At 53.1% G+C, this 26,048-nt stretch overlaps 1 protein-coding gene and 1 non-coding gene across 4 annotated transcripts in view; both read left to right on the top strand.

Annotated features, from left to right (window-relative positions):
• CD276 (CD276 molecule) overlaps positions 1 to 26,048 on the top strand; it is an 82,329-nt gene that overhangs the window by 35,827 nt on the left and 20,454 nt on the right. For 2 of the 3 annotated variants that reach the window (XM_074965863.1, XM_074965862.1), the window contains exons 2-5: positions 2,704 to 2,867; positions 9,111 to 9,560; positions 11,797 to 12,093; positions 22,286 to 22,426. In XM_074965863.1, coding sequence (XP_074821964.1) covers positions 2,819 to 2,867; positions 9,111 to 9,560; positions 11,797 to 12,093; positions 22,286 to 22,426 — 937 coding nt within the window. In that variant the 5' untranslated portion in view covers positions 2,704 to 2,818. The remainder of the gene's footprint in view (positions 1 to 2,703; positions 2,868 to 9,110; positions 9,561 to 11,796; positions 12,094 to 22,285; positions 22,427 to 26,048) is intronic. The other variant, XM_074965864.1, reaches the window with a different exon arrangement.
• Positions 155 to 226, top strand: TRNAE-CUC (transfer RNA glutamic acid (anticodon CUC)). Its single transcript has one exon. It is a non-coding gene; the product is annotated as a tRNA-Glu (tRNA).

The following is a 26,048-nucleotide window of genomic DNA, read 5'->3' as shown; positions in this document are numbered from 1 at the left end:
AGGCGCAGGGTGGTGGGGAAATGAAGGGCTCAGGTCTTCCCAGGCAGGGTGAGTTTAGGGCTCAAGTCAGGCGGGATGAAGGATTTTTGGGAGGGCTAGTGACATGATTATTTCTGGGCTGGCCTGTCAAACCATCCCAGGATCATTTAGCTCTTCCCTGGTGGTCTAGTGGTTAGGATTTGGCGCTCTCACCGCCATGGCCCAGGTTCGATTCCCGGTCAGGGACCAATATTTTGGGGGGAGAGATAGCTCAGTGGTTTGAGCATTGGCCTGCTAAACCCAGGGTTGTGAGTTCAATCCTTGAGGGGGCCATTTAGGGATCTGGGCCAAAAATTTTGGATTGGTCCTGCTTTGAGCGGGGGGTTGGACTAGATGATCTCCTGAGGTCTCTTCCAACCCTGATATTCTATGATTCTATGAACGGAGGGTGTGTGGGAGGCTCTGGGTGGCGACCAGTGCCCTCTGCAGGAGAAGTGGATCCTGGCAGCACTGCTGCAGCCTGTACCCTTTGCCATCTTGGAGTGTAAGCCAGTCATGGTAGCCACCAGCCAGTTTATGTGTGCTGTACAGCACCTAGTGCCGTGAGGCCTTGATCCATAGCTCTAGGATGCTATCACAGTGTACATTATTTCAGTGGGCTATTCAATTTCAGGGCAGGGCTGGGGACTGCTGGGCCCCACTGGCTGCAGGGCTGTGTGCGATCTGGGGCTTGCCGTGTTCGCTTTCAGCTGTAGAGTCCAGAGTTGCCAGCAATGTCAGTGGGACAAAGGGAGGTCTGGAGGTCCCCACACTCATTTCAGGGCTGTTTGGTCTCTTATTCTGCCCTTCATGCCCTCCCCACTGGTTCGCTCTCTGCTGCCCGTCCTGCATGACCACTGCAGAAGAGTGCTGGAGAACTGGGTATGCCCAGGTAGGGGGTTGCCATGGAGGTGGGGGGAAGTCCTGCCTTTTAATGCAAACTCTGCCAGTGACTTTGTGGGCTCCCCTGGCAGCGCTTAAAGGGCTGGGTCCTGTGGCGGGGAGAGGGAGGCTGAGCTTCCTCCACTGCCCTTGGCTTCAGCACTCCCCAGGGTCTGGCCCAAAGAGAAGGGGAAAGCGTTGTGGGTCTGTCAAAGCCTTTAAAGGGCAACGATCCTTTTTGCTCCCCTCCTGGTCTCTCCCCACCTCTATCGCTCTCCCCCTGCCCCCGCTGTTCTGCTTCCCATCCCCATGCTATCTCAGCCCCTGCACCCTAGAGCCGAGCAGGGCTGCCAGGCCTTGCTCTGAGCCTGCTTAGCCCTTCTCAGCCTTGCCAGCCCCGTGTATTCACAAATCTTGAGTTGGACCCCCTAAAAATAATGGGAGTGGCTTAAAAATCCTAATTTTGACCAAGAACAGCCTATTTCTGGCTCCCTGAGCCTTCGGGGGTCTCGCTTTCCGGCTTGTCTCTGCCGGAAATGGACTCTCCTTTTTTCCTTTATTTTTTTTTAAAAGGAAAGCTGAGATTCTGCTGTATTCATTTGACTCCAGGAGATGAGGCTAGCCACCAACAGCATGAGGCTCATGAGACTTGGCTGCCCTGCCTCCTGGAGGAGAGACCTCTGACTCCACCTGTGGGTCTTGGCTATGTGGTGGCAGGCTGTGAAAAGTGGTGCCCAGAGACTGAAAGAGAGAAGAAGGAATGTGGGGAGGAGAGCAATACGTAATGATAAAATCCCCCCGCGGCGTATAACGCATATGGAGGGTCCCCGTGTGCCAGCCGGGGTCTTGTGACTCTTCTGGCCCTTGGGCTGCTCCGAAGCTGGTTGGAGTCTGTCCTGTTGCACGTATTCCGATGGGAACAAAGCTGGACAAGCCTGACCTCTTTGAAGCATGTGGGTGAGAGAGGCTGGTAACAGTGGCCGTTGCTTGGGGCAGGATTATTTGCATCCTGGTAGTGTGTAGCGGCCCTGTTGAGATTGGGGCCTCCTCAGGAGAGATTGCCCCTGCCCCAGACAAGACAAGGGCTGTTTATTGCCAAGGCACAGAGACCAACTGACCTTCCCAGGGCTGTGCTGAGAGTTGGTGGCAGCAGGGAGTAGAATCATAGAATCATAGAATATCAGGGTTGGAAGGGACCTCAGGAGGTCATCTAGTCCAACCCCCTGCTCAAAGCAGGACCAATCCCCAATCAAATCATCCATCCAACATCGGCAAAGGCGAATGCAGCTCTCTGGAATCCCAGGCCAGTGCCTGACCCACACAGCCATCTCGGGTGGTTGGACTGAGCATGGCAGGAGGTGGGATCCTGAGCTGGATGCACCCACACTCTGAGCTGGTGCAGCCGCGGGGGGAAATACCGAATTAGGAGAACCAATGGCCAGACAGTGGGCAACTGGGCTGTATGGGCCGATGGCCTGTCTGAGCCGATGCAGGAGGCAAGCCGAGTTTGACCCTTCCAAGAAGGAAGAGTGCCATGACGTGCACCAGGGACCTTGCTACTGCTGTTGTACATGGAAGGTGCTCAGATGCCATGGTGATGAGCAGCAGTGTAAAGCCCTCAGGGAGATAGGTAGCGGCAGGACACAGTCCGAGGCGGGTCTCTGGCTGAGCTGATGTGCTGACTCTTCTGTGCTGGTGGGGCTGAGCTCAGCCGTGCCTTCAGCTCTGTTCCTGGTGGGCCCAGCCCGGAGCCCCTGCTGTCCACGGCAGTTCATGCTGATTGTTGTATCTCTTTCTTTTCAGCTCAGGGCAGTTCCTGCCGAGAGGGAAGATTCCCTTTGCCAAGGACACACGGAGCCTTGCTCTCCCCTGCCCACTACCCCCCACTGACGCTCTGGGATCTCGCCCTGCATCACAGATGCCCTGCCCATTGCTCATCCTGGTCCTGCTGGTGCTCGCTCCAGCCGGTGAGTGGGGCTGGGCGGTGTGGGGCACTTCAGGATGGGAGGTGGGGCACTAGGATGGTCCAATGCCCCTAGTGAGACCTTTGGCCTGAGTTACAATCCCCACAGGCTGCCGTAGGCCCATGTCCCATTCCCATTGGGGTCAGTGGGGGCTGTGACTTGGGGAGGAACAGGATCAGGACCTTTCTCCATGGCGCCGACTCCTGGGATGTGTGGTGTGAGCGTCAGGATTTGAGGGGGCTGGAGCTCATCTGGCGATGACGTGAGACCTTCTCGCCCGGCTGTCTCTCCCCTCTGCTCCTCAGCCCTTGCAGGGCGGGAAGAAGGAGCAAAGAGCCCAGCAGCTCGGTGTGGCTTTGCTCCCTCCTCTCCTGTGAGCACCAGGGCAGAAAGGTTCCTCTCCCCCCGCCCGGCCCTGCTCCTTCCCTGCAGCACCCAGTCTGGGAAGGAGCAGAGGGAAGATGAAGAACCTCTGGAGCTTCCCCCCTCCTCCCCAGCCTGGAAGGGGGGGAGAGGACCATTCTGCAGCCCTCCCAGGGCTGGGAGAGGGATGGAGACCCCCAGGAGGAGCAGAGGTGAGGCTGGAGGGGGCAGAATGGATGGTGGGGATAGGATTAATTGTTGGGCAGGGGACGGGCAGATGTGGGGTGAAAACTCCAGCAGAAGTGGCCAGATCATCTCCTGCAATACAGTACCTGTCACCCATGTGCTGGGTGTGAGCATGAGAGCAGGCCATCAATAGATGGACTGATGAACCACAATAGAGTCTTTGGCCCTGCAGTTGATCCCATAGGAGTCTCTGGGAACAGATGTTCTCATGGCACGTCTCAGATCTGGAGGTTTCAGCTGGGCTGTCAGGAGAATGGTCTGTCTGGCTGCATTTCAGTTGCTCCCACTCCTGACTGAAACCTCAACACAGACATAGTGTTTGTTTCCCACTTCGGGTGTAAACTTAGGTAGGTTTTGACTTCCCTAGAGTCACAGTACCTGGCTGTGGTTCTTGGGAGGGGCATGCTGGTGGGCGGGAGATGTTCTGGCAGCAAAGGGCAGAGGCAGGCATGGTGCCGGTGGGAGAAACATGCTCACCAGCAGCCCTTGCTACACTGTTGGGAGAGAGGTCGCTTGGTTTCCCCCCGCACCCACTGCAAGGGAAGACTGGCAGGGCGGGACCAGAGCCATGGCCCAGTATTGCTGGTAGCACTAGTGGCCTCCGTGCTTGTGTTCACAGGAGCTTCTGCAGCCATCTCATGGCTGGCTCCTCTGGAGCAACATCGGCAAAGGCGAATTCTCCAGCTGTGCCCCCACACTGGGGCAGCCCTATCAAATCCAGAGGTGGAGCAGCCCCAGTAGGTCATGTAGTCCTGCTTGCTGCCAATGCCATAGAGGATTGAAAGATGGATCTTGTGTGGCAGGGAGACCAGCTGAATTCAGATGGCTTTGTTTGTCCCACCTCCAAGTCCTGGAGGAGCTGTTTAATTGGAGGAAGAGGCTCCAGCGGTGTGACTCTTGTCCAGCTCAGGGGCTTGGAGCCAGGCTGGTTTGTGCCTCTGCAATGGGTGTCCCCAGCAGACTTGGCAGGGCAGGGCTGAGTGTGGGAAGTTGCAGCCCTGGTCAGATAGTGCAAATGGAATGGTGGGGGAGCAGGGGTAACGGCTGGGCTGGGAACAGGTTGCAATGGCAGATCAGAGGGAGGGGGAGGAGGGGAGGACCAGAACAGCAGGGGGCACTGGACAGTACTGAACCATCTAGCACAGGGGAGGACAAACTACAGCCCGCGGGCCAGATCCGGCCTGTCAGGACTTTCAATCCTGCCCTTGGGATTGCCAGCCCCGTGGTGCAGCAGGGGTTAAGGCAGGCTCCCTGCCTGTCCTGGCCCCATGCCACTCCCGGAAGCGTCCGGCACCATGTCCCTGGGGCCGGAGGAGGGGGGCAGAGGGCTCCGTGCACTGCCCCCGCCTGCAGGCACTGCCCCCCCCGCATCTCCCATTGCTGAGAACAGGGAACTGTGGCCAATGGGAGCTTTGGGGGTGGGACCCACAAGCAAGGGAAGGGCGCGGCCAAGCTGCCTGCCCCACCCCACCCCCAGGAGCCACTGCTGGACATGCTGGCCACTTCTGGGAGCGGCGCAGGGCCAGGATAGGCAGGGAGCCTGCCTTAGCCCTGCTGCACACTGCTGCCATCCCAGAGCAGCTCAAGGTATGCGGTGCTGGGCCAGAGCCCGCACCCCAACCCCCTGTCCTGAGCCCCCTCCCACACTCCACACCCCCTCCTGCACCCCAACCCCGTACCCTGAGCCCCTTTCTTCACACCGGAACCACTCCCACACGCTGCACTCCCTCCTGCACCCCAACCGCCTACCCCAACCCTACATTCATGGCCCTGCATACAATTTTCCACCCAGATGTGGCCCTCAGGCCAAAAAGTTTGCCCACTCCTGATCTAGCAGGTCTCGATTTCCCAAACTTGGTTTAAAGGCCAGCACAGATAGCTCCCAGAGAGGGAGAGACAGGCAGGTGAGGTAGGGTCACTCCCTGACGTGGCTGGAGGTTTGATAAAGTCAAACCTCTGGCTCCATCTGGTGTCTGAGAAGGAGTCACACACATCTTCCACTGGGCTTTATTCCAGCTTGCAAGGACTGATGTGGCTGCTGCGCAGTACCTATTAATTGCCTAACACCTGTGGCAGCTGCAGGATGGTAGGAGTCCAGAGTGGTGTCACCACCCCCGCTTCCAGAGCTGGGATAATTTTCAGATTTTGTTTTTTCTTGAAACATCTAAGCCACACTGAGCGCCTAGTGTGAGAAGTGCCGGATCTAAAGCGAACTTCCTACAGCATAAAACCCGTGGCGTACTGCCTTTCCCGAGCCGATTCCTTCTTTCCTTTTTCTCTAGTCTCCACTTTTCCCTAGGCTGTGATGTCTTTCCTCACTCTCTTCCTTTGCCTGTGTTCCCCTTGTATGAGTTAGTCCATTGTTTTTCCTCCTTTTAAAATATTTCACTCCCTCTCTTTTTTCCTCTAAAAAAATCTCTTTCTCAGGGCATGTTCACACTAATAATTTAAGTCTACCTAAGTTACATCGATATACAGTAATTAAATTGCTTTTGCCTGGATCCCCTGGTTGCCTGTCCCCCATACTTCTCCTCCTCCTCTTCCTCACCCAACATCTCCTGCTCATTGTGCATTGCAGGGGCCTGTGTCTCCAGCTCCCCCGAAGTATCCATGGGGAACTTGGGGTCGCTGCCGAGGATGGCACGCAGCTCCTTATAGAAGCGGCATGTCTGCAGCTCTGCACCAGAGCGACTGCCTCCCTTGCCTTCTGGTATGCCTGCCACAGCTCCTTGACTTTCACACAGCACTGCTGTGGGTCCCTGTTCTAGTCCTTTTCCCTGGGGCGATCTGCTCATTATATGTCGCTGTTTCTACTGCTGGATTAGAGCCATGCCAGAACAGCCTCTTTTCCCCACAGACCCAGGAGATCCCCCTCCTCCAGTGTAGCCCAGGCAGGAGCATGTTTGCTGTATGGAGCCAGCAGGGTCAACTGGGCAGTTGCTATGTGAACTATCCATGACGACCAAACAAGAAATGGAATTTCAAAAATGTATGGGGCTTTAAAAGGGCAGCTGGGCAGCAGAGTTCGAAACGGTGACCAGACTGGCAGTGTGGGGTATTGCGGGACACCTGTTGGAGGCCACTAAAGTTGACATAAGTAATGCAGTGTCTACGCTGATGCTGCATCGATCTAAGTATGTCGACCTAAACGCTATTCCTCTCATAGAGGTGGAGTTATTAAGTTGGCGTAGCAGGTGAGTTACATCGGCGGGAGTGACATTGTAGCATAGACGCTTCCAGAGTTAGGTCTATGTAGGCTGCCTTATGTCGACCTAACTCTGGAGTATAGATCAGGCCTCATTCATGTCGGGATATTTTCTAAATCCCCCTTTCTCCCCATCTCTGTTTTCTGTCAATCCATATTTGAAACAGGGGAATGTTGGTAAAAGCTGTGCTGGCAGAGCTGCGTGCGGTGGGCAAGTGCCATTTGTGCAGGCTCGCCCTGCCCCTGAGCTGGGCAGGAGGCCAGAGAAAGGCAGCTGGGATAATTGCAGAGGCAGGGAATGGTTGCACCTGTGAAGCTGGTTGAAGTAGATGGGCATCTAACTCAGACCCCACAAGACGGGAAACTGGCAGAGTGATGAAATGTACAAAATTGCATTCATCCTGAGGCAGTATGGTCAGGGCCATTAAAGCCAGATTCAGAACGACTCCTTCCTGTGGGGATACATGCACAGGGCTGTGTCACTGTCTGTTGTTTGAATGAGATCTTGGGAGGGGAAAGAGATCCACAGGGAACAGACGGGAAATGTCACGTTAGTTCTGGAATGGTGACAATAGAGTTGAAAAGAACAGAGTGTGTTCCTCCAGAATCAAGTTGCTTCTTTAGAGCAAAACATAGAGTGAGCGTACATGTGTGTGTGTACACATGCACATTCATGCACCCTTCACTGAGAGAACATGGGTCATTGAGAATGTTCCCCTAAATGCCCAAGGATAGCTGGTGCCTAAGGACTGTCCTGGCACTTGGGAGATATGGGCTCTCCTCTCAGCTCTGCCATTGACCTGCTAGGTGACCATGGACAAGTCATATCCCTGCTCTGTGCCTCAGTTTCCTCTCCCACCCTTTGTCTCTTGTTTCTTTAGCTTGTAAGCCCTTTGGGGCAGGGACTGTCTCACTATGTGATTGTACAGCACCTAGCACAATGGGGCCCTGATCTCAGCTAGAGCCACTGGGCACTGGTGGAATATCAATAATAATGTTTTGGGGCCGATACCTCTATTGTCACTTCAGCAATTGGGTTGAATCTTTGTTGGTATAACATCCGGTACAGCGTTCTAACGTCAGCTTGGTCTCCAGATTCCTCTGACAGCAGAGACACAGCCAAGGGTAAAATATGTGGAGACTCTTTTTTCCTGCTAGCACCTTCCTGTTACAGCCAAGGCAGGAGCCCTGGGTATAAAAGGAGACCGCTGCCCTCGTTAGTAATGCTGAGTTACTCTTTCAGGATGGCTGCGCCCTATGGCGATGAGAGACCTAAATGGAAGAGGATTTCAGCAGAGGATGGTTGTTTGCTGTAGGGCATGCTGCTAACAATATCGCAGAGCTGGCAGGAAGGTGTGGGTTGACTTACAGGCACATTGCCCAGGCAGAAGTTACAGCCATGAATACCCTGCACCAACGCTGAGCTGAGCTGAGCTGAGCAGAGCAGAAGGTCCCCTCTAGGCTTGGGTAGCTGATCCGTACCCTGCGATTCCCCTCGGGCAGCGCCATCCATGGGTCTCTACCATTGGAAGAGGGTTCAGTTAGTGGTGGTGGCCAGCTGAGGGCAGCAGTGGTGCAGATGTGGGGGACAGTGCCTATTCTGTGATGCCTGCTGAGACTGGCTCTTGCTGCAGCAGACTGTGTTGGCTCAGCTCTGGCATGCCCTAACCCAAAGGGACTTGGTATGGATGCTGTGATTTAATGGTGCTTTCTCTGCAATCACACCAGTGTGAGCTGTATTCCTGAGAGCTCCCACAAGCTAAGCAGGGTTGGCTGGGTCATTGCTGGGATGGGAGACCTTCAAGCAAAACAGAGCGCTGCAGAACAGAGTGCCGGTGAATCAATAGGGGGCACTCTTCCCTGACAGCCAGCACTGGCCAGCAGCAGGGGATGCTGTGCTGTTGGGTGAGAGCTCACATCCTGACCACTGTGATCATTAAGGATCAGAAGAGGCAGGGTTGTTAACCTGTGGTGTCCTGGCCAAATTCTAACTGTAGTTTGCCTTCCTCAAATCCCTCCAGCAGTGCCAGCTGGGTTCAGAGTGCTCCTTTGCTTCCTGCCCTAAACTGCTATGTTCTGTTGCCAGGCAGCTGCCATGTTCCTCCCCAGGGGTGGCCATAATGGTTGTGTCTGTATATGCAGCACTATCCTGCAAAACCCAGGTGTGGGTAGCGCCTGTTGACTCCAGTGCAGAGAAGGAAATGGAAAGGCACCTCAGCACTTTGGTCCTGGGGGGTAAAGCCCGACCTCCCCAGAGGCCCCCTCCCAGTCTAGGGGAAGGGAAAGCTGGGCTGAGGTTACCCCCTTGTTGTCCAGGGGCCTTCTGCCTCTAGCCCTGGTTTGCATGGTGCCGTGAGCTGGGAGGGGCTGTGCCATGGCAGTGTTTTTAGTGGTGTCTCACTGCTGTTTGCCTTTTTCTCCTCTCCCCCCAGGCTCAGTGGATATCCGGGTACCCGATGACCCTGTGATCGCCCTCTTTGGTCGGGACGCCGTCCTCCACTGCTCTTTCTTGCCTGACACCAGCTTCAGCCTGGCCGAGCTCAGCCTCATCTGGCAGCTGACAGACACCAAGCGGTTGGTGCACAGCTTTGCCAGTGGGCGGGACCAACTGGCTGACCAGGGCAGCGGCTATGTCAACCGCACGGCCCTCTTCTACGAGGAGCTGCCCCGGGGCAATGTCTCGCTGCTGCTGCGGCGGGTGCAGATCTCCGATGAGGGCAGCTTCACCTGCTTTGTCCGGGTCCATAGCTACAGCAGCGCGGCGGTGACACTACAGGTGGCCGGTGAGAGACGGGAGGAGGTGCTGGCTGTGGAGAGACACCTGGGCAGGCCCAGCCCCTATGTCCCCTGGCAGAGCCATGCTCACCTGGGGCTTACCCCAGGTTCGCCCTGCAATCTAGTGTCTCATCCCCTCACCCTCTGCCTTCCCACAGCACCTGCTGTCCTGCTCCCCATAGTCCCCCTCTCTCCCACTCCATCCCTTCCCCTGTTTTCCTACACGGTTCCTGTCTCTTTCCCCTCTTGCCTGACCCAGAGCCCAGCCATGGGTGGGTGGGGGCTAGGAGGGTTCAGGGTCCTGAGCTGAGTTTTGTGATTCTCTCTTTCAGTAAGGGCTCAGCTTGAACCCAAAATTCAACCTCCCCAGGTCTGGGAAGGGTTAGACGTGGGGCTCCCCCACTTTGGCAATTTGGGCCCATCTCTACCCCGTCTCGCTGTACTCCCCTGCCCCGGGGATCCCCTCTCAGATGCTGTGGGGATGGGGACAATTTAAATTATCTGGATAGCCTGCCTGACCTCCCTCCCCTGGGGAAAGCTGCTAGCCCCAGGAATCCATTGTGGGGCTCGGCTAAGCCCCAGGAATCCATTGTGGGGCTCGGCTAAACAACTGCACCACAGAATCATAGAATATTAGGGTTGGACGAGACCTCAGGAGGTCATCTAGTCCAACCCCCTGCTCAAAGCAGGACCAACACCAACTAAATCATCCTAGCCAAGGCTTTGTCAAGCCAGGCCTTAAAAACCTCTAAGGATGGAGATTCCATCACCTCCCTAGGTAACCCATTCCAGTGCTTCACCACCCTCCTAGTAAAATAGTGTTTCCCAATATCCAACCTAGACCTCCCCACTGCACCAAAATCCTGTAGCCGGCCCAGTGCAGTTAGCCCTCATGGGGATGCAGTCATGGCAGCTGGGTCGTTGATGCCGCCCAGCCTGGAGATGTGAAGGGATGGCCTCAGCCTGCCAGTCCCCCTTGGCTCGCCCTGGCCTCTGATGTGCTAGATCATAGAATCATAGAATCATAGAATATCAGGGTTGGAAGGGACCTCAGGAGGTCATCTAGTCCAACCCCCTGCTCAAAGCAGGACCAATCCGCAATTAAATCATCCCAGCCAGGGCTTTGTCAAGCCTGACCTTAAAAACTTCTAAGGAAGGAGATTCTACCACCTCCCTAGGTAACGCATTCCAGTGTTTCACCACCCTCCTAGTGAAAAAGTTTTTCCTAATATCCAACCTAAACCTCCCCCACTGCAACTTGAGACCATTACTCCTTGTCCTGTCATCTTCTACCACTGAGAATAGTCTAGAACCATCCTCTTTGGAACCACCTCTCAGGTAGTTGAAAGCAGCTATCAAATCCCCCCTCATTCTTCTCTTCTGCAGACTAAACAATCCCAGTTCCCTCAGCCTCTCCTCATAAGTCATGTGTTCCAGACCCTTAATCATTTTTGTTGCCCTTCGCTGGACTCTCTCCAATTTATCCACATCCTTCTTGTAGTGTGGCGCCCAAAACTGGACACAGTACTCCAGATGAGGCCTCACCAATGTCGAATAGAGGGGAACGATCACGTCCCTCGATCTGCTCGCTATGCCCCTACTTATACATCCCAAAATGCCATTGGCCTTCTTGGCAACAAGGGCACACTGCTGACTCATATCCAGCTTCTCGTCCACTGTAACCCCTAGGTCCTTTTCTGCAGAACTGCTGCCTAGCCATTCGGTCCCTAGTCTGTAGCTGTGCATTGGGTTCTTCCGTCCTAAGTGCAGGACCCTGCATTTATCCTTATTGAACCTCATCAGGTTTCTTTTGGCCCAATCCTCCAATTTGTCGTTGTTTGCTGTCCACAGAAACACGCTATGGGGAGGGGAGAGGGGGTACGTTCTCAGCCCCCAGGTCCCATTAGAGTGAATAGGTGTCATGTATATTGGGTTGGGGGTTAGATGCCATGAGCCAAACCAATGCCCAGCAAGAGGGCGCAGAGGGGTTGCAATTTGTGGGGTGTTCCTGCACAGCTCAGCGTTTTGCCTGGCAGGCTGTTAAGCTATCTGGGGCATCTGCAGCTCCCTCCCCCATCTCCAGCTCCGTGGGTCAGCTTCTCCATGGCCTCCCAGCCGAGAGCATTGTGGGAAAGTTATCCTAGCATGCCCTTTGCTGTATTTCTGAGGTGCAGGGAAGGGGTGGGGTGGGAATGGTGCCCTGGGTCCCAGTGGTGTGATGACTATGGGGTGGGAAGGCCATGGGGGAGGAAGGGGAAATGACCTTGCATTATTCATCAGCGCCCACCTCTGGCCAGCTGGCTAACTTCCATTGCATCATACCGGCTCTCCTCTCCTTTTCAGCTTTGTATTCCAAGCCCAACTTGAACCTGGAGCCCAGCAAGAACCTGAAGCCAGGGGACCTAGTGACAGTGACCTGCCACACCTTCCGCGGCTACCCTGCGGCCACGGTACTCTGGCAGGATGGCCAGGGCAACAACATCACAGAGAACGTCACCACCTCCCAGGTGGCCAATGAGGAAGGGCTCTTTGACGTGCAGAGCGTCCTCCAGGTGGTGCTGGAGCCCAACAGCACCTACTCCTGCCTGGTGCGGAACCCCGTGCTGCAGCAGGAGACCCACGCCTCCGTTACCATCACTGGTGAGCCGGGCAGGCGTTATGGCGGGGATGGGCCTACTGCCCAACAGCCCTGGGCATCCAGAACTCAGATCCTCAGGCTGGAGCTTTGGCCTCCCAGATAAAACCTAGAGAAGGGTGAAAGTGGTCCTGGAAAATGAGGACTGAACCAAATCTTCCCCCTAGACGCCAGCCCAGCCTGTCAAGGGGCCCAGAGCTTGCCTAGGCAGCTGTCTTCCTGTCTTTCCTTTGGCTTCTTGGCCTCTTCCTGGCCTCCACGCCATGCTGCAGGAATCTGGCCCTCACTGACTGATCTGAGTCTCTCTGATGTGCCACGCTGCAGGGGGACCTGGGGCCGAGTCAAGGGGAGTGCGTGACAAATCATTCCACCAGCTGGACACCTGCGTCCATAGAGGGGCAGACTCTGGCCTGTGGGAGACACCCCGCTTAGAAGGTGCAGCCTGGGAGGAGCAGGGGGGAAAAGGTGGCTTCACATCGCCTGCACTCTGGGCTGCTGCAGGGACGGAAGCAACCTTCACCGTAACCTGGAGTAGCCCAAAGGGTTGGTCTTATGGCAGCCTCCCCTGCACTGCTCAGCAGCCCCAAATCCCTGCATTCCCTCCTACTCCTGGCATGCCACCAACACTGGGGGCTGAGGAGTATGGTAGTGTGGGGCTGCTTATGCTGGGAGTTCTCCCTTGCCCCTATATGCTGCTGGAGAATCTGGCTCCTCGTCTCCATGTGCATCTCTACTCTGTCTGCAGTCCTGCCAGCTGCTTGTATGACAGACCTCCAAGGGACCCCTGGGAGCGAGGGGATGTGATGTGCATGGTTTGGTAGGTGGTGCTCTTCTCTCTGAGTCAGCATGGAGCTAGTGCCCAGCATGGCACCAGGGGGTGCTATGCTGCCAGAGATGCAGTCCCAGCTGAAATGGAAATAGAGGTCCTGACTGCTTGAGATCATTAAAGATCCTATTAATAAAGCCCCAGCATTCTGCATAGATCTCAACTCAGGCAGTTACATTCCACCAGCCTAAATCACCTCAGTATGTTTCAATAGGGTAAGGTGTTTTTCACTCTTTTTCTTACACTGTTGTGCAGCTGTGAACTGTTAAAGAGTTGGTGTGTTCCACCCTAGAGGTAGCTGCAGTGATCCCTATGTGTTCCCCACAGAGCACACTGGGAGCCTTGGGGCTGTAAGATTACTGTTAAGTTCCACTAACATCCTAATAAGTAACTTCCCTGAGCAAATCCCTGCTATTCCTGGGCCACAAATATACCTATAATTACAGTAATCCTTCCAACCAGGAGCCTACCGTTTTCCAGTGTAACTCATGTCCTGGTGAAGTTCCTGGGTAGTTCCGTTCAGCTAATATGCTGGCAGTTTGATTCCCACAGGCTGTCAGTGGCACCACTGGATTGTTGATGGCTGATTGTTCAGTGTTGTTCCCTCCACTTGATGGCTGAGCGAGGAGGAGGAGGGAGTTGAGAAAACAGATCATAAATATAAACAGGCCCAGTTTATTAAACACTGTTTATCGTACAGGAGGTTCTGTGCCGTAAGAGCATTGTTCAACTTAGCCACTTCCCTCTGAAAGTGTCTTGCTCTGCTGGCTCGATAAATAAAGAATTGTCACAGCTGGGGCTGCCAAGGGAGCACAGTCAGGGCTCGCTCAAGGAGACTGGCAGCTGATAATACCAAGACTAGTTCCCCATACAGGCCACCACTTGCAGTGCCTGTGCCCTGGGCAGGTTGTCTGCAGTGGGGCTTACACCTGGGGTGTGGATGCTGGATCTTAAAGCGTGACCTTCTACTACTTGAGCCAAATCCGAGCTGTCAGCCTAGGCTGCAGCAGGCTTAACCTGTGTATGGGCCCGGCTAGAGGAGATAAGAGTGCCACGCTGAGTGGGTGAGCAGGTTACACATGCGCCACTCCCTCCACCCAGCTGGGTGAGACTGACTGGCTGCAAGACAGCCCATGGCAGAGCAGCTCTTCTTACTGCAGCATGATGGGCACAGACCAGGCCCAGGACACATGAAGCACGGATCATGACTGTGGTATTGTGAGCCTGAGGGACCTAAGGAGAGCGGCCACCGTCCACAGCCCTTAGCCGAAGGAGGCCTGGCAAAGGAGAGCAGCAGTGTTGGGAGGGTTAGAGCCATCTGGGGCACGCAGAGTTCCTTGGTCGGCAGAGCTGTAACAGCCACACCTTCCCTCAGACCACGGGGCAGCACTAACCTTCCCCAGGGACTAGGGACCCCATCTGAAGGGGAGATAGGCAACAGTCCAACCAGACCCTCTGTTCTACCTGGGTCTCTCTTGTCCAGCCACGGGTTGTGCTGTGGCTCAGCCCTTTACTGCCCTGAGACATAATCGGTGCCCCTCAGCCCCCTCGATGAAATTCACCCAGCCCTACAGTCCTGCTTGGCACCCCTTTCCTCTCCAAAACACACAGTCCACCCATCCAGCTGCTGCTGCTGGGGGACACGACTCCTGAGGAAACGGGCGTGGGGGCGCAATTTGTGTGGTGTGCTTCACCTAGAGCGATGGGTCAGGCTGCTCTGGGGTGCAGACGGTGCTGGCTGCCCCACTGTCCCCTGCCGTCCCTGAAGAGGGAGCAGGGCTCAACCCCAGCTCTGGGAGGGCAGAGGGGAATGTTCATGTGGCTTTGCTCTTCCACCCTCCTCCTGTTTTCTTGGAGGAATCTTGCTCCACTTCTCCTGGACTCCAGTCGTGTTCCCCTGCTCTGTGGTCAGCTCCCCTCCCCCTCTCATTAGTGCCTAGATAGTCCAGACTCTGGAGGGATTGGGGATGTTCATGCTCCATTTTAAAGAGGAAAGCAAGGAGAACGGAGTGAATTTGGTCTGGGAGTAGCCAGGCGTCCTGGGTTGGCTACTCGTCCTGGGTCATTTTCTGCCCTTTGTGTTCCTGCTGCATGATTGAACTACCCCAGCTACTCCATTGGTAAAAGGGGTGCTTGAAATCTCTGCCCAGTTCTGGCCCCGGGCAGAGCCGCTCCCATTGTATGCGACGGGACCCAGGTGGGTCCCAGGCTCCGTTTCGTGGAAGCTGAGCTGGCAGGAGAAGTTCGACTTCTCAGTAAAATACTTTATGGGCCTGTCTCAGTTGCGCAGGTGACTAGCTCGCAGCTGGGTTATAAAGGGCTTCCAATTGTCCTTGCTAGCACTGCTTTTATAGCTGCCTTGGAGATCTTTATAACCTTGCACACTTACCGATAACATTAATTTAGTGCTTAATTATCCTTGGTACAGCACTTGCTGGGATGTGAAGGAGGGTCCCCGGTGGAGCATAAAGCTTTTGGCTAGATTCATGGCGCTCCTTCCAGCAAGCTGAGCACTGCTGTGCAGATGCTGGGCGGAGGATGGAGGACCAGGATTTCTTCCGTACAGACACAGCTAGTGCTAGGCACCGTCACTAGAGGAATAGAGGTGGTGGGCTCAGGTGGCACCAGGGAACTGCATTCCCCGGGCCCCAGACCTCTGCTGAATGTCCCAGGGGAACGCGTGGGGAGGGCAGTGACGGGTGAGCGCTAGACAACACTCCTTGCAGAGCACTAATGGAATCTTGTCCAGCTGTGGTAAGCTGTGATTTCGGTGTAGTTACACGGGTTGAGCATGGGAGTGATGCCGCGCTGACTAAGATCCAGCATATGTCCTCTGCCGGAGAAGGGTGGACGTGTACTGAAGAGCACTCGCTGAGATGGTCGTTCTGCTTACTGAGTCGATAAGTCTCAAGCTGGAGTGCTGTTGCCTCCTCTCAGCGCCAAACATACGTCTGTGGTGTCTGGCTTCAGTCTGGTACCTGAGTGTGGGTGGCCACATATCATTCCAATAGCTCCAGCCTGCTGCTTCTTGGCTTGGGTGGCAGAGCCTGCCGGGCAAAGTTCCCAGAATCTTGACCTGTGAAGAGAAAGAGGGAGGATACCGACTACTGTCCTCCCCAGGGTCCTGCTGTATAGGCTGGCCGAAGTGGATAAGCTTATTTCAGGGAGCACCAGGTGGTGCTGTTATAGTTATCCAAGTCTTTTTCTTGTGAGAAAAAGTCTTGGAACATGCCTTGGGAAGACATGCTGTGTTGTTGCTAGATTTTGGTGAGGCGAGATTCTGAGTAGAGTCAGTGTCTTGTGAAGAGGGAGCTGTGTGAGCGTCAGGAGAGATTTCTGTGTGCCTTGAGCTCTGAGAGTTAATTCCTGAGGCAGCATGGCCCTCTGGGAACCAAACATTGGTGCTGAGCTGAGATTCTGAGGGGCTGATGTACAGGTAAATAAAAAATTACACTTAGAATTTACCCGGATTTCACATAACTGATTTCTCTTCTACTGAGAAGCTGATCTGCAAGATCCTGGACTCCTGCTGTCTACCACTCAGCTGAGGGCAATTCTGAGGCTCAGAATGGAATATTTATAAGAATAAAGGGCACCACTGGTTGTGAAGAACATGTATCTTCCCAGACTTTCAGCGCTTCCTCTTAGAGCACTAAAGGAATGTGAGTGGATAGGGCTATAACTGCCCCAGTCATGCAATTTTCTGTATGGGTCTGAACACCGCTGTTTATCGCTCTTTAATCCTCTCCCCATCCCCAGTAAGATTCGCAAACTCATTTCTCTTGAGTAAGGCCAACCTACTAAAGCAAGTGTGCAGCTTGTTGGCCAACCCATTGCAGAGCTAGACGGAGTCCCAAGGCTTGTCTCCTTTGAACAGAACTTCCCAGATGAAAGTTCTCCTGCAATAAGACAGGCCATGGCAAATCTCTGGGCTCATGAAGTTGTGGGTGGCACCCTAATGGGGAGCAAGCTTCTATCTGCACTATGCAGACACATCCCCTTGACGCTGCTGTCCGGTCTGCCTGCCTCTAGGGTTCCACCCTCAGACTGCTCAGCCTGTACCCTGGATTCTCTCTCTGCAGACCCTGGACAACAGAATTCTATGTCTGGAAAGAAAGCTTGGTTGGTGCGTTCTCAGTAGAGCACACAACAGTGGGTTGTGTAACAGACTCACTATTGAATCCATTGCCATTCATCATGTGCAGCTCACTTGAGGTTTCCCTTGGGAGTCGTGGTACTTTCCTAATGGAGTTGCCACCTCCATGTGTTTGTCCAATGGGCAAAATGATGATATGGCATTTACTCCCCCACATCCTGTGTCCAGCGCTCAAGTCCAGGATTCTCTTCTCCTCCAGCAGGCTCCGGGGCAGGACTCTGGGAATCAGAACTGCCCAGCGTTTTCTGTAGCTGGCTGGCAGCCCTTGCTCTCTGTCTCATGCATTTGATGTGTGTCCTATCGTGCTGCTCTGGCATTGTACCCAGCTTTTTTTTCTCCTCCCTCCCAGCAGAGCAACCTTGCACCACAGAACTAATTGCTGGGCAAATTAGCATGTAAATGTAAACTCATTTGCTCCAGTTTTGTTTCCTGGGCAAGAGGGGTGTGTGTATGTGTAGGGGAGATGGGTGTTGGGTTTGCTTCAGGTCCTTAGTGGCGGCAGCAAAAGTAGCAGGTTTTCCTGTGGCAGGACCATACGTACATGTGTCCTATATACTCCACTCTCCTTTCTTCAGCAGCGGCCAGTGCCAGATATGTGCAAGCCACTGTAATTGACCTGCTTGTGCGATATCCTGCAGAGCCATGGGAAGAAATCCCTTCCTGATCCCTAAGGGCGATTGGCTGTTTCCCTGAAGCCTGAGGATTGAGGGGCCTTTTTGTTTTTAATCCCAGCTCATGTAACCAGAGGTACTCCTGTATTCTCATTCCTCAAACAAAATCCAGATCTCTTATGACCAAAGCTACTCCTGATGATCAAGGAATTTGAAGACAAAATGGATGAAAAAAAGAATCTGCCTATTTATTTACTACTTGGCTGCCTCTGAAGGACTGGTGCCCAGGTCTGCATCTTCCTTTATTTAAAACAAACCCAGTGAGCTGTTTATTATTCAGGAGTAGCCCAAACACTTCCACTTTGTGTAACATCCCCATATCATGGGTTGTCAGCAGGCTTTGAACTTGGGACCTTTGGCTCTATAAGCACAGGCCTCTGCTACCTGAGCTAAAAGAAAAACTTCATTAGTTGGCACTAATAGGCAGCTTTTTATCTTCTGTTTGGACCAGCTGCTAGAGGGAGCAGTCCGCTTAGCCAACATATTACACAGGCTGTAGAGTTGCTACAGTATTTGGGCCAATGCTGTACCATAACAGCAGCTCTAGCTCAATTCCTCCCTTCCCCCCGTATATCATAGAATTATAGAATATCAGGGTTGGAAGGGACCTCAGGAGGTCATCTAGTCCAATCCCCTGCTCAAAGCAGGACCAAGCCCCAACTAAATCATCCCAGCCAGGGCTTTGTCAAGCCTGACCTTAAAAACTTCAGAGGAAGGAGATTCCACCACCTCCCTAGGTAACACATTCCAGTGTTTCACCACCCTCCTAGTGAAAAAGTTTTTCCTAATATCCAACCTAAACCTCCCCCACTGCAACTTGAGACCACACTCCTTGTTCTGTCATCTGCTACCATTGAGAACAGTCTAGATCCATCCTCTTTGGAACCCCCTTTCAGGTAGTTGAAAACAGCTATCCAATCCCCCCTCATTCTTCTCTTCCGCAGACTAAACAATCCCAGTTCCCTCAGCCTCTCCTCAGAAGTCATGTGTTCCAGTCCCCTAATCATTTTTGTTGCCCTCCGCTGGACGCTTTCCAATTTTTCCATATCCTTCTTGTAGTTTGGGGCCCAAAACTGGACACAGTACTCCAGATGAGGCCTCACCAATGTCGAATAGAGGGGAACGATCACGTCCCTCGATCTGCTGGCAGTTCCCCTACTTATACATCCCAAAATGCCATTGGCCTTCTTGGCAACAAGGGCACACTGTTGACTCATATCCAGCTTCTCGTCCATTGTAACCCCTAGGTCCTTTTCTGCAGAACTGCTGCCGAGCCATTCGTCCCTAGTCTGTAGCGGTGCATGGGATTCTTCCGTCCTAAGTGCAGGACTCTACACTTGTCCTTGTTGAACCTCATCAGATTTCTTTTGGCCCAATCCTCTAATTTGTCTAGGGCCCTCTGTATCCTATCCTTATCCTCCAGCGTACCCTCTTCCCAGTTGAGTGTCATCTGCAAACTTGCTGAGGGTGCAATCCACACCATCCTCCAGATCATTAACGAAGATATTGAACAAAACCGGCCCTAGGACCGACCCTTGGGGCACTCCACTTGATACCGGCTGCCAACTAGACATGGAGCCATTGATCACTACCCGTTGAGCCTGACAATCTAGCCAACTTTCTATCCACCTTATAGTCCATTCGTCCAGCCCATACTTGCTGGCAAGAATCCTGTGGGAGACCGTGTCAAAAGCTTTGCTAAAGTCAAGGAACAACACGTCCATTGCTTTTGTGTATGCCCCAGCTTAGTTTCCGTGGCCAGATACCACCCCCAGCCCATGGGTGGCATGGGTGACCCACTGAGGTGCATGCCAGGACGTGCGTGAATACCTCTGAACCTGTGGTGGGAACATGCCGTGCCTGCTCCTAGCACTCACTGCTGGAGTTAGATTGCAGGGGAAGGATGAAGCAGCACCTGAGTCTCCTCTCCAGACTCCTAACATGAGGCAGATCAGCATTTGATCTGAATGTATTAGGATAATTATTTAAAGGTTAATGAAGTGTTTTATGTAGTGACTTAACCGGCTGCTTTCCTGCGTTGCCTGCTGCATCCAGAACCATGGCGGAAGGTGGCAGTTAGAACATCCAAAGATCCAAATGGCCTGAGAGCACCACACGGTTCTACAGGTGCTGTTGAGATGGCTGAGAGGCTGCAGCTGGCCCAGTTTGACAAGCAGTCACCTGATCTACCACTAGCTAATCTAACTCTAAAGCCCCATCACCATGGGCACAAGGCCAAGGCACCCTGTAATAATACCTAGCTCTCACAAAGCCCTTTTCACCTGTAGATCTTGAGGGAGGTGAGAATCGGCTCCATTTTATAGATGGGGAAACTGAGGTACAGAGCGGTGAAGCCTAAGTTCAGGCAGCAGGCCAGTGGCAGAGCTGGGACTAGAACCCAACTCTCCTGAGTGCTAGTTGATACTCTATCCACTAGGCCATGCTGCCTCACTTAAAGCCCACTTCAGCCATATGGGATGGAATGAGGAAATTTAGCAGTTGTGAGAAGCATCTTTGCAGATGATTGCTGATGGTGAGGCACTTGTACCATATTCTAAATAATGGGACCAATCCTCACACTATCTTCTCCAGCAAACTTCACCAGAACATGCAGCATATCCCGTAGGATGCACTGCAGTCTCTCTTCCTCTGCTATGCTGAGAGCTAGAGTGTGTTCATCTAAATACTATTTAATGAACCCCGAAGAGAGAAAGTTAAACATATTAACCCAGTAGCATGAACTGTGGTTAAAGTACTGTCACAGCAAACAGCTTTCCTCTATCTAATTTATACGGACACACATCCGCCCCTGCCTTTTCATCTTCACTCACCCTTAGGATAATTTAGGTCTTGGCTGTACCAGGAGCGACTCCCCCTTCTTGTTGTTAGCAGTTTGGACCAATCCTGCTCTGAAGAGTTTTTAGCTGCAACCATAGGCAGGACCAACCCCCGGTCAGCACCAACAGCTGAGCCTGGCTTTGATCTCAGTTGTACATGCTTTTGTCTTTACGGTACTTTTGCAATTAAGCCATTTTCAGTATTAGTTCAGGCTACACCCACTGCTCAGGCAAATGGGGTTGAGCTAAGCTGGCAGGATGGGGTCTTTGGTACTTGGCTGGCCCCCATTACCATGTCATTGGAACACCGCATAAACTTTAGCATCCCTGGGAGGCAGGGCTGTTCTCATTGTACAGAAGGGGAAACTGAGGCACAGAGAGAGAGTGACTTGCTCAGGGTCACACAGGATGATGATGGGAGAGCAGCAACTTGAACCCAGATCTCCAAATCTCCAGATCTCCCTAACCACTGGGCCATCCTATCTCTCACATCGAGAACCCACTTTCCCTGCAACTAACTGGCGGGGCGCTTCATTCACCAGGGCTGCTGAGCCAACACTTTTCAACATTATTAAACCCACGCAGATTTTCCTTTTGTGCTGAAGTTTATGGTTATAAGCAAATTATTTGTGATTATGCAAATTAGGCTATTTCGCATAAAACATTACTCCGAGGCTGCACAAAGCAGTGATGGAGAGAACTTAGAAACCAGGTGGTTTTGAATGGCTTTTTGAGAACCGCAGTTCTCACACAGTTTTTTTTTTTTTTTTTTGTTGCTACATATATTTGGGAGTGACTCGTTCTCTCCTTTTGGCTTGGTTCAAGATCTCGCCGCTGAATGAGTCAGCTGCAGGCCTGGCAGCCATCCGCATTCTGTGTAATGTGTGCACCCATGACCCCACGGTGGGAGTGTTTTTCCACCAGTCATTGTGTTTGACTGAGGTAGTCTGAATTGCAAGTAACTGGCGGAGGAAGTCAGCCTACCCCACCTAAAACCCCCTCTGCCGTGGGGAGAGGAGACCCTCTGAACTGACTGCCTTTTTCCTTAGTACTCTGGGCATCAGCTAGCCTCGCCCCCTCGTGGCAGAGCAGGGTAGGAATGGGTGATAAAATCAGACTCCCCCATATTTACCCCAAAGCCCCCATCACTCTATTTCTGAGGTGTCCGTAGCTGGGCTGGCTTCCCGGAAGCAGGAGGTGCTGGAAGGCCGCCTGTTCTGGTCAGATTTCCCACTCTGCTCTGCACACTCAGAGACTCGGAGATGAACCCTGACTTAGGGCTGTGTCATCCCCACTGAGCCACCTCCACCTTTTTGCGGGCTGCCCATTGCCGCAGTAAGGGGGACTGCGATAGCTCCAGAGCTCTGGGGGCCACTGAGATCCCGCCAGGTACTGGCCTGGGATCATCTCCCTTGATGCACTCAGGCATCGATTCAGTACGTGCCTAACTCCAAGCACGTGAGTTGTCCCATTGAAGCCAGTGGCAGTGCTCCCCAGCTTGCAGTTCGGCGTGTGCTCTGGTACCTTGCTAATGGGGGAGGCACAGGACAAAGAGCCCCTCAGTGTCTCTGTCCCACCAAACGCCCTTCCCGTAGGAGGGGAGCAAGGAGCCAGGGCATAGCTTCTGGCATTCCTCTGGGATGTGCTCCCTCTCTCTCTGTAGCAGCAGCACTGACCATGGTTGCATTTCTGTTTTTCTCTCTGAAGGCCAGCACCTCACCTTCCCTGCCGTGGCTCTCTGGGTGACCGTGGGACTCGCTATCTGCATCTTGGGGCTACTGGGCGCCCTGGCTTACGTGTGCCGGAAGAAAATTCGCCAGAGCTGCAAGGAAGAGGAAGAGAATGCCGGTAAGGAGCCCAGAGCCTGGCGCGCGCGCTCTCTCTCTCTCTCTCTCGTGTGTGTGTGTGTGTGTGTGTGTGTGTGTGTGTGTGTGTGTGTGTGTGTGTGTGTGTGTGTGTGTGTGTGTGTGTGTGTGTGTGTGTGTGGCGGGGGCAGGGAGGGTGTGAATTCTCAGAGTCCGTCTGCTCCGAGCCTGGAGGGCCTGTCAAGGTTCTTAGCCTTAACAGTTAATCCTGCCTCCCTTATAGAATATCAGGGTTGGAAGGGACCACAGGAGGTCATCTAGTCCAACCCCCTGCTCAAAGCAGGACCAATCCCCAATTTTTGTCCCAGATCCCTAAATGGCCCCCTCAAGGATTGAACTCACAACCCTGGTTTAAGCAGGCTAATGCTCAAACCCCTGAGCGATCCCTCCCCCCTCGAAGACTTTTTGTAGATGTTCCAGGTGTTCTGCCCAGGAATCTGAAAATATGGCCACATCGTAAAGGTAGGCAACTGCATATTCTCCTAATCCCACTAGGAGACCATCTACAAGTCTTTGGAAGGTGGCGGGTGCATTCTGCAGCCCGAGAGGGAATACATTAAATTCATACAGCCCGACCTGTGTGGTGAAGGCTGACTTTTCCTTGGCGGATTCATCTAGCGGTACCCGCCAGTACCCCTTGGTTAAGTCCAAGGTACAGATGAACTGGGCCTTCCCAGTTTCTCTAATAGTTCATCTGTGCATGGCATTGGATAGTTGTCTGGGCGAGTTACAGCATTTAGGTTACGGTAGTCCATGCAAAAAAGTATCTCCCCATCTGGTTTGGGAACTAGAACCACTGGAGATGCCCATGCACTGCCAGAGGGGCGGATTACTCCCATCTGTAGCATATCCTGGATCTCCCGTCCTATAGCAGTTTTAGCTTGAGGAGACACCCGGTAAGGTTGGACTTTAATTGGGTGAGCATTACCTGTGTCAATGGAGTGGTATGCCCATTCAGTCAGTCCTAGGGTGGCTGAGAACGTCGGCGCGTAGCTAGTGCACAGCTCCCTGATTAGCTGTCGCTGCATATGCCCAAGGGTCATGGAGAGGTTCACCTCTTCCACACCACCAGCACTTTTCCCTTCGTAGTAGACACCTTCAGGCCACTCAGCGTCATCTCCTCCCTGGGCTGTAAACTGACAAACCTTTAATTCTCTGGAATAAAAAGGCTTTAGAGAATTAATATGGTACATTAGGCTTTTGGTTGGAGGTGGGGAATGCTATGAGATAATTAACAGCTCCCAGGCGCTCCTGAACCGTGAATGGTCCTTCCCACGATGCTTCCATTTTATGGGCCTGGAGTGCCTTTAAGACCATGACCTGGTCCCCTACTTTGAAGGAACGCTCTCTGGCATGTTTATCATACCAGGCTTTTTGCTCTTTTTGAGCATCCTGTAGGTTTTCTTTAGCAAGGGCTAAAGAGGTTCGGACGGTGTTTTGTAGGTTGGTTACAAAGTCCAGAATGTTAGTTCCTGGAGAAGGTGTAAATCCCTCCCATTGCTGCTTCACCAACTGTAATGGCCCCTTAACCTCACGGCCATATACAAGTTCAAATGGTGAAAACCCTAAACTAGGATGTGGTACAGCTCTGTAGGCAAAGGGCAACTGCTGCAACACTAGGTCCCAATCATTGGAGTGCTTATTTACGTATCATGGCCCCCAAAGTTCCATTAAACTTCTCCACCATGCCATTTGTTTGATGGTGGTAAGGAGTGGCAACCAAGTGATTTACCCCATGAGCTTTCCAAAGGCTTTCCATAGTGCCTGCCAGGAAATTAGTTCCTGCATTTGTGAGGATGTCGGAGGGCCAACCTACCCTGGCAAAAATGTCTGCTAGTGCCTGGCACACACTTTTAAGCCCTGGTGTTGTTTAGAGCTACTGCTTCCAGCCATCGGGTGGCAAAATCCGTGAAAGTCAGTTTGTACTGCTTCCCTCTAAGTGTCTTTTTTGGAAAAGGACCCAGAATATCCACAGCTACTCGCTGAAATGGAACTTCAATGATGGGGAGTGGCTAGAGAGGGGCTTTGACCTAGTCTTGGGGTTTGCCCACTCTTTGGCGTACCTCACAAGTCCGGACATAGGTAGAAACGTCCTTGCCCATTCCCTCCCAGTGGAATGACCTCCCCAAACGGTCTTTGGTCCTGTTCACCCCAGCATGGCCACTAGGATGATCATGGGCTACGCTCAAGAGCTTGACCCGGTACTTAGTTGGAACTACCAACTGTCTCTGAGGATGCCAGTCTTCCTGGTGTCTACCAGAAAGAGTTTCCTTGTATAAAAGTCCTCTTTCTACAACAAACCTGGATCGATTAGAAGAGCTGAGAGGTGGTGGGTTGCTCCATGCCGCCTCCAAGCTCTCTGGAGGCTTTCATCTGCTTCCTGTTCGGTCTGGTGTAGGGTTATCGGCTGCTGCCGGTTCAGGTTTGGTGGAGCCCTCTGGGGTTGGGGTTGCAAGTACTGGATTCAGTTCTGGCAATGGGTCTGGTGCTGGTTGTTCCGCCGGTTCCGGTTCTGGGACTGGCTCTGTCTGTGTCTCTGGGACTGGATTATCACTGGATCCATCACCTCTGACCGGGTCCTGGTAGGAGTTTCCGGAACAGAGCTAGGCGTGACAGCTTGTTTAGCCTGGCTGCGGGTGACCATTCCCACCCTCTTGGCTAGCTTCACATGATTGGCCAAGTCTTCCCCCAACAGCATGGGGATGGGATAATCATCATAGACTACAAAAGTCCACATTCCTGACCAGCCCTTATACTGGACAGGCAACTTGGCTGTAGGCAAATTGAAAGAGTTGGACTTGAAAGGTTGAATTATCACTTGGATCTCTGGGTCGATTAAATTTGGGTCCACTAAGGAAGCATGGATAGCTGACACTTGTGCTCCGGTGTCCCTCCACACGGTGACCTTCTTCCCGCCTACCCTCACAGTTTCCCTCTGCTCCAAGGGTATCTGGGAGGTATCTGGGCCTGAGGACCTCTGGTGTGATTCCAGTGCAATGAACTGTAATCTGTAGGGGTTCTTGGGGCAGTTGGCCTTCACATGCCCAGGCTCGCTACATTTAAAACATCGTCCAGCTGACAGATCATTGGGGCGAGGTGGGTTGCTAGAGAACGGTGTGGCAGAACGATAAGGTGTCTGGAGGGTTCCTTGGGGGGTAATTGGGGCCTTGGGCTGCCCCCAGTAGTAGGGTGTGGTCTGAGGTTGTCCGTTCTGGTATCCGCTCCAACTGCGACCAGTTTTTTTCTTTTCTGCCACCTCCACCCATTTGGCTCCAATCTCCCCTGCCTCGATTACAGTTTTGGGCTTCCCATCTAGGATGTATCTTTCTATTTCTTCAGGAACACCCTCTAAGAACTGCTCCATTTGCATTAGGAAGGGCAAATCTTCTGGAGATTTAACACTTGCTCCCAATATCTAGGCATCCCAATGTTTCCCAATGTGGTAGGCATGTCGGGTAAATGACACGTCTGGTTTCCACCTTAGGGCTCTGATCCGCCGATGGGAATGCTCGGGTGTTAGCCCCATTCTGACTCTCGCCTTGGTTTTAAACAGTTCATACTTGTTCATGTGTTCCTTAGGCATTTCAGCCGCCACCTCAGCTAAG

The sequence above is a fragment of the Natator depressus genome, chromosome 10 (assembly GCF_965152275.1).
Source record: "Natator depressus isolate rNatDep1 chromosome 10, rNatDep2.hap1, whole genome shotgun sequence".
Taxonomy (NCBI): domain Eukaryota; kingdom Metazoa; phylum Chordata; order Testudines; family Cheloniidae; genus Natator; species Natator depressus.
Note: the sequence above shows the minus strand (reverse complement) of the source record. Positions and strands in the feature narration are given on the sequence as shown.